The 7,433-nt window shown below is 48.6% G+C and overlaps 1 protein-coding gene across 6 annotated transcripts in view; it reads right to left on the bottom strand.

The window, feature by feature from the left end:
- Positions 1–2,183: 2,183 nt before the first annotated feature.
- Positions 2,184–7,433, bottom strand: part of LOC109545682 — a gene marked incomplete at its 3' end in the record, with an annotated part of 19,788 nt that continues 14,538 nt past the window's right edge. For 3 of the 6 annotated variants that reach the window (XM_048661948.1, XM_048661946.1, XM_048661952.1), the window contains 1 exon segment: positions 2,184–7,342. In XM_048661948.1, the coding sequence (XP_048517905.1) occupies positions 2,184–7,342 (5,159 nt within the window). 6 annotated transcript variants of the gene reach the window in all.

The raw sequence follows: 7,433 nt of genomic DNA, 5'->3' as shown, positions 1-7,433 counted from the left end.
TTAAACGTGAAAAACTTTCGTTGGACGAATTTTCTTGTAAACTTCATATTTACTGAGATATCGCACTTTGACGCACTAATGAGCAACCCTGTATTACTAAGATGCTAGGAAACCACACAGTATTCTAATTTTACACGTCACAAATTTCACAAATAATCTCAATGCAACTGTAGCGAATTTGTGCATTTACATGGCAGTTTTTTGGCCGGATGTTTGCTCTACAATTTTCATTTGTCCTTTTTGAGATCCAAACTTGCAAGAAGATTCAACTTAGCAACTCAAAAACTGCACAGTACGATTAGTACGATTATTTAGTACTTAGTAGAATTTAATCTTTCTTCTAATAGACCACGAATCTAATAGTTTTTTTATTTTTATAAATAATAAATGACAAGTAATAATTCGTAAAAATAGAGTAAATGTGCGAGTGGTGATAAGTGCCCCTTATCTCTGGCGTGGAAAAACTCCGATTAATCATGACGATTGAATTTAGATACCTATTCTTATAATTGATCTGGGCAAATTATCCGCAAAATAAAAACTTGCATTTGCAAAAGATTCATTTTCATGTGTCATTTGTTAGATCAAGCCTCGGAAACAGAAAGACACAGTTAATTTATTGAAAACATCTTGAAAATAGGTCATTTATTCCGTCGCTTGCATTGACGCGAGCAGAAAAAAGCATCCTGGATCCTTATCTGAATTTGCCATTTTAGATACGAATTTTCATATCGGTAGTAAGAAAAATTAATGACAGGCAAGAACCAAGTGGAAAATGTTGTTGAGGTTCCAACTTTAAGCAAAAATAAAATTTAAACACGAAAACACTGGAAATTGGGATGCGGTTTAGAGGGGAATTGATCAAAAGTTTGATCGGAGGGCCCGTATTTAATTGAGAATATAAAAGTCGCCGCATGAACGGCAATGTTTGCTTATCTTTGAGAAAGCGACTTTGTTAACGCTAAATATCCAAACCAGTTGGATCGTGAACTGGAATTTTCTAAAAAGTGTCAATAAAGAAGCTGAAATTGAACAGCATAGCAAAACGATGAGTCATCCGAAGGGCCAGCAAGCAAACGATTATATCATTATGTAAGTTCTGTAGCTCGGTGCGTTTTTAATGTGATAAACACCTTAATATCGCATGAGTTTTTGCTAGAACCTGAACATTTAACATTTACTTCAGTTTATTATAGGCAACGAGCGAAATCGGGCGTTGATTCTTTGTTCATAAACGGGATATCTGGACATTAATAATTTCATCTGATATGGTGCTACTTGGGCAAGTGCGGTCGATCATCTTGCGTATTAACTGCTCAATTTGATGGATGGATAATGGATATTCATTGTGCAATCAAGTGTAGTGTGTGTATTTTGCCGGTTTAATGGGTGGAAACTGGAGGATCGTGCAACAGCTAGGGCAAGCTGGTAAGAAGTAGCTTGAACTGAGTATAGTTTTTCGAGAAGCAACTGAAGTTGTGTTGAGATTTAATTTTCTTTCCAATGAAATAACTGGGGTTTAGACTAAATTTCTGAAATTCTTGTACTACAGAACGTTTTTCTTTAATTCCAGGTGGCACGATGCAGCATTCGGTAAGTTTAGCATCATAACTTTCCATTTGGCGAATAGTCTTATAGGCTGTGAGTGATCCTGGCCAACCATTTAGATTTTGCGCTACTTTTTCCATATTTGAAAATGTAAATGCATCGGGCAGTTGCATTTTTTACTGTTTAAAAAATGTGATAAACGTGACAAAGGAACACTTGCAAAACATTTATTGTTAAATTCAATAGTTTTTTGTCACTTTTCTTCTGTTATTTGCTAGGACAAAAACAAGGAAATAGTGAATATTGACTCAAAACTGAATAAAAGGAACCCAATCTTAGTTTGAAGCAATTGAGGGTTATTTAGAGTTAAAAGTACACAGTTACATAAATCTCTCAAGCTGTTAAGCATCAACAGCATGTTGATAGTCGTTTCATTTCATCGAGTTAGTCTCGGTTAGTAACGGTGTGTGACTTTTGGCACTCTTGTGCGAAATTTGCTGATTGTTTGAAAGGGGAAGTTTGTCTTCACCGTTCTGTGAAATTTTCCGGGTCGTTTGTGCACATTTAGTAAAGAAATTCGATTTTTAAAATCCCGAGCCCTAATACTAACAAACTAGAACTGGTAATTGACTTACTGCGTGTTTGTGTGGAGGTAGCCAAGCCATCAGTCGTAGTCACATTAGTCTCATGTTTGCCACCCTTTTTGACCACTAGATCCTCGTTGGAAACCACCTTCTTCTCCACCACATTGCTGGTGCGCTTCTCCACATTCTCCATCACCTTCTTATCGGAAACCTTCTTCGTGTACGTGTTATAGTTGCTCTGGTTGGTGGTTTGCATGGTATGCGACTTGTCATCACCAAGACTAAAATGCGACTGCATGTGCCGTCTGGTGTCCACCACAGTGCGTTCTGGCGTTTTACTCGGACTGGATTCGAATGTTTGTTTGCTTGTGGTCAAAGTTTCCATCTTTCCGCTGCCCACCTTCAGCTGATCTTCGCGCCTCTTCACTTCCGCCCTCTCGCCTTGAACCACCGTGTACTGGGACTTGGTCATGGTGGTGTCCTGGAACTCCCCAGTGACCTTCAGGTTGTCTTGCGGCTTCTTCACTGGCGCCCGCTCGCCCCTGGTTGGCTTAAAATCGTCCCTACTCTTAGGGGTGCCGGTAAACTCGCCCTCTGGCTTCAGATTGTCGGGATGTTTCACGATATCAGCTCGTTCTCCCGGTCCGTAGCGCGTCTTCTGAGGCCGGTCGAAATTGCCTTCAGGGCGCAGGTTATCCGCATGCCGAATGGGAGTTCTTCGTTCCCCAGGTCCAATTTTTGAAGGGGTGCTTCGGTCAAAGTCGCCCTCCGGCCGCAAGTTATCTTGCGGCTTTTTAGGCGTGACCCTTTCGGCTGGCTGATAGCCGGGCTTTGCGGGCCTGTCGAAGTCGCCTTCCGGACGCAAATTGTCGCCGTGTCTAATGGGCGTTCTTCGTTCCCCTGGACCTCTAGGGGCGGCCGTTGGCCGCTCAAAGTCGCCCTCTGGCCGAAGATTGTCTTGTGGCTTAGTGGGGGTTGAACGTTCCGCAGGCTTAAATCCGGGCTTTTCGGGTCTTTCAAAGTCGCCCTCCGGGCGCAAGTTGTCACTGTGCCGTATTGGCGTCCTTCTCTCACCCGGTCCTATAGGAGAAGCAGTTGGGCGCTCAAAGTCGCCCTCTGGCCGAAGATTATCCTGAGGCTTAGTAGGCGTCGGACGTTCTGCAGGTTTAAATCCAGGCTTTTCGGGTCTTTCAAAGTCGCCCTCTGGGCGCAAGTTGTCGCTGTGCCGAATGGGCGTTCTTCTTTCGCCCGGCCCTACAGGGGCGGCAGTCGGACGCTCAAAGTCGCCCTCTGGCCGCAAATTGTCGTCGTGCTTGATCGGTCTTCGACGCTCTCCAGGCCCCACTTTAGTAGGCGTCGGCCGCTCGAAGTCGCCCTCAAGTTTCAGGTTGTCTTCGTGCCGTACCACTTCCGTCTTCTCAGTGCGTGTGGTAAATTCATCCCGTTTTCGGTACTCGTTGAATTCACCTTCCATTCGAAGATTGTCTTTCCTGATGATCACTTCCGCCCTTTCGCCTTTCACCACCTTGTAGTCGTCTCTTGATCTTCGCTCGGTGAATTCGCCCTCGATCTTCAAATTGTCCTCATGCTTCACAATTTCCGAGCGTTCGCCCTTTACGACTGTGAAATCATCTCTGGTTCTCGTATCGGTGAATTTTCCCTCCATTTTTAGATTATCCTCATGTCGAACAACGTCCACTCGTTCACCCTGGATGACTTTGTAGTCATCCCGCCTTGTAACCAGCATGCTGCCTTCTTGTCTAAGATTGTCTTCGTGTTTGATGGGTTTGCGCAGCTCTGCAGGTCCAATTTCCTTGATTTCGGGACGCTCAAACTCACCCTCTGGACGAAGATTGTCTTCAGGGCGCTTCTGTTGTGGCCGTTCAGCTGGGCGGTATCCCTGTTTTTCTGGGCGCTCAAAGTCGCCTTCTGGACGCAAATTGTCGCCGTGTTTAATGGGCGTTCGTCGTTCGCCTGGACCAACGGGGGCGGCAGTTGGTCGCTCGAAGTCGCCCTCAGGTCGAAGATTGTCTTCAGGGCGCCTCTGTTGCGGTCGCTCAGCTGGGCGGTATCCCGGTTTTTCAGGGCGCTCAAAGTCTCCCTCTGGACGCAAATTGTCGTCGTGCTTAATCGGAGTTCTACGTTCAGCTGGACCGATTTTAGTTGGTGTGGGACGTTCAAAGTCCCCTTCGGGGCGCAGATTGTCCTCAGGGCGCTTTTGTTGTGGTCGTTCAGCCGGACGGTAACCAGGCTTCTCTGGGCGTTCAAAGTCGCCTTCTGGGCGGAGATTGTCGCCATGCTTAATAGGAGTTCTTCGTTCAGCAGGTCCGATTTTAGTTGGAGAGGGGCGTTCAAATTCTCCCTCGGGGCGCAAATTGTCCGCAGGGCGCTTTGGTTGCGGTCGTTCAGCAGGGACAAATTTATCTGGTGTACGTTTCTCAAATTCGCCTTCAGGCCGGAGATTGTCCTCTGGGCGCTTTTGTTGTGGGCGCTCCGCCGGGCGGTAACCTGGCTTCTCTGGGCGCTCAAATTCTCCTTCCGGACGCAAATTGTCGTCATGTTTAATTGGCGTGCGACGTTCACCGGGGCCGATTTTAGTCGGAGTTGGACGCTCAAAATCTCCCTCAGGACGCAAGTTGTCTTCAGGGCGTTTTTGTTCTGGGCGCTCAGCTGGCCGATATCCAGGTTTCTCTGGGCGCTCAAAGTCTCCTTCAGGACGCAAGTTGTCGTCATGCTTAATGGGCGTTCTGCGTTCAGCTGGGCCAATTTTTGTGGGAGTTGGGCGCTCAAAGTCTCCTTCAGGGCGCAGATTGTCTTCWGGGCGTTTTTGATGTGGTCGTTCAGCTGGACGATATCCGGGCTTTTCGGGACGYTCAAAGTCGCCCTCTGGACGCAAATTGTCGTCATGCTTAATGGGCGTTCTGCGTTCAGCTGGGCCAATTTTTGTGGGAGTTGGGCGCTCAAAGTCCCCTTCAGGGCGCAGATTGTCTTCAGGGCGTTTTTGTTGTGGTCGTTCAGCTGGACGATATCCGGGCTTTTCGGGACGTTCAAAGTCGCCCTCTGGGCGCAAATTATCGTCGTGTTTGATGGGCGTTCGACGTTCACCTGGGCCAACTTTTGTTGGGGTCGGACGCTCAAAGTCCCCTTCAGGGCGCAGATTGTCTTCAGGACGTCTTTGTTGTGGGCGCTCAGCTGGACGATATCCAGGTTTCTCTGGGCGCTCAAAGTCTCCCTCTGGACGCAAATTGTCTTCAGGACGTCTTTGTTGTGGGCGCTCAGCTGGACGATATCCAGGTTTCTCTGGGCGCTCAAAGTCTCCCTCTGGGCGCAAATTATCGTCATGCTTAATGGGCGTTCTTCGTTCAGCTGGGCCGATTTTTGTGGGAGTTGGGCGCTCAAAGTCTCCTTCAGGGCGCAGATTGTCTTCAGGGCGTCTTTGTTGTGGGCGCTCAGCTGGACGATATCCAGGTTTCTCTGGGCGCTCAAAGTCTCCCTCTGGACGCAAATTGTCGTCATGCTTAATGGGCGTTCTTCGTTCAGCTGGGCCGATTTTTGTGGGAGTTGGGCGCTCAAAGTCTCCTTCAGGGCGCAGATTGTCTTCCGGGCGTTTTTGTTGTGGTCGTTCAGCTGGACGATATCCTGGCTTTTCGGGACGTTCAAAATCGCCCTCTGGGCGCAAATTATCGTCGTGTTTGATAGGCGTTCGACGTTCACCTGGGCCAACTTTTGTTGGAGTCGGACGCTCAAAGTCTCCTTCAGGGCGCAGATTGTCTTCAGGGCGCTTTTGTTGTGGGCGCTCAGCCGGGCGGTAACCTGGCTTCTCTGGGCGCTCAAACTCTCCTTCTGGGCGCAAATTATCGTCATGTTTAATGGGAGTCCGACGTTCGGCTGGGCCAATTTTAGTTGGAGTGGGACGTTCAAAATCTCCTTCAGGGCGTAAATTATCTTCAGGACGTTTTTGTTGTGGGCGCTCTGCCGGACGATACCCGGGCTTTTCCGGACGTTCAAAGTCGCCCTCTGGACGCAAATTGTCGTCATGCTTAATGGGCGTTCTGCGTTCAGCTGGGCCAATTTTTGTGGGAGTTGGGCGCTCAAAATCTCCTTCAGGGCGCAGATTGTCTTCAGGGCGCTTTTGCTGTGGACGCTCAGCTGGAACGAATTTTTCTGGGGTGCGTTTTTCAAACTCTCCCTCAGGGCGTAGATTGTCTTCGGGTCGTTTTTGCTGAGGTCGCTCAGCTGGACGATATCCAGGCTTTTCGGGTCGTTCAAAGTCTCCTTCTGGGCGCAAATTGTCGTCATGTTTGATTGGTGTTCGACGTTCAGCAGGCCCGATTTTAGTTGGCGTGGGACGCTCAAAGTCTCCTTCAGGACGTAAATTATCTTCAGGGCGCCTTTGTTGTGGTCGCTCAGCAGGACGGTATCCTGGTTTCTCTGGGCGCTCAAAGTCTCCTTCTGGGCGCAAATTGTCGTCATGTTTGATAGGCGTTCGACGTTCACCTGGACCGATTTTGGTTGGAGTAGGACGCTCAAACTCCCCTTCAGGGCGCAAGTTGTCTTCAGGGCGTTTTTGTTGTGGGCGCTCAGCGGGACGATACCCTGGTTTCTCTGGGCGCTCAAAATCTCCTTCTGGGCGTAAATTGTCTTCTGGCCGCATTTGCTTTGGTCGCTCAGCGGGAATGAACTTCTCGGGGGTGCGCTTCTCAAACTCTCCTTCAGGACGCAAATTGTCCTCAGGCCGTTTCTGTTGTGGCCTGTCAGCTGGACGATATCTAGGCTTTTCTGGACGTTCAAAGTCTCCTTCTGGCCGCAAATTGTCGTCATGCTTGATTGGTGTTCGACGTTCGGCAGGTCCAATTTTCGTCGGACTTGGGCGTTCAAAGTCACCTTCAGGACGCAAGTTGTCTTCAGGGCGCTTTTGTTGTGGGCGTTCAGCTGGACGATATCCGGGCTTTTCTGGACGTTCAAAGTCGCCTTCAGGGCGCAAGTTATCATCGTGTTTAATAGGCGACCGGCGTTCGCCTGGATGCACTTTCGTAGGCGTTGGGCGCTCAAACTCGCCTTCAGGGCGCAGATTATCTTCCGGGCGCTTTTGCTTTGGCCTCTCGGCTGGAATGAACTTTTCGGGTGTGCGCTTCTCAAAGTCCCCTTCGGGCCTAAGGTTGTCGTCTGGTCGGACTTGATGGCGTCTTTCCGCAGGACGAAACTCTGGCCTTTCTGGCCGCTCAAAATCACCTTCAGGCCTCAAATTGTCATCATGTTTAATCGGCGTGCGTCTTTCACCTGGATGGACTTTGGTTGGAG

The sequence above is a fragment of the Dendroctonus ponderosae genome, unplaced genomic scaffold (genome assembly GCF_020466585.1).
Source record: "Dendroctonus ponderosae isolate FM_Combo_2020 unplaced genomic scaffold, Dpon_F_20191213v2 Dpon_F_20191213_10, whole genome shotgun sequence".
In the NCBI taxonomy this organism is placed as follows: Eukaryota; Metazoa; Arthropoda; class Insecta; order Coleoptera; family Curculionidae; genus Dendroctonus; species Dendroctonus ponderosae.
Note: the sequence above shows the minus strand (reverse complement) of the source record. Positions and strands in the feature narration are given on the sequence as shown.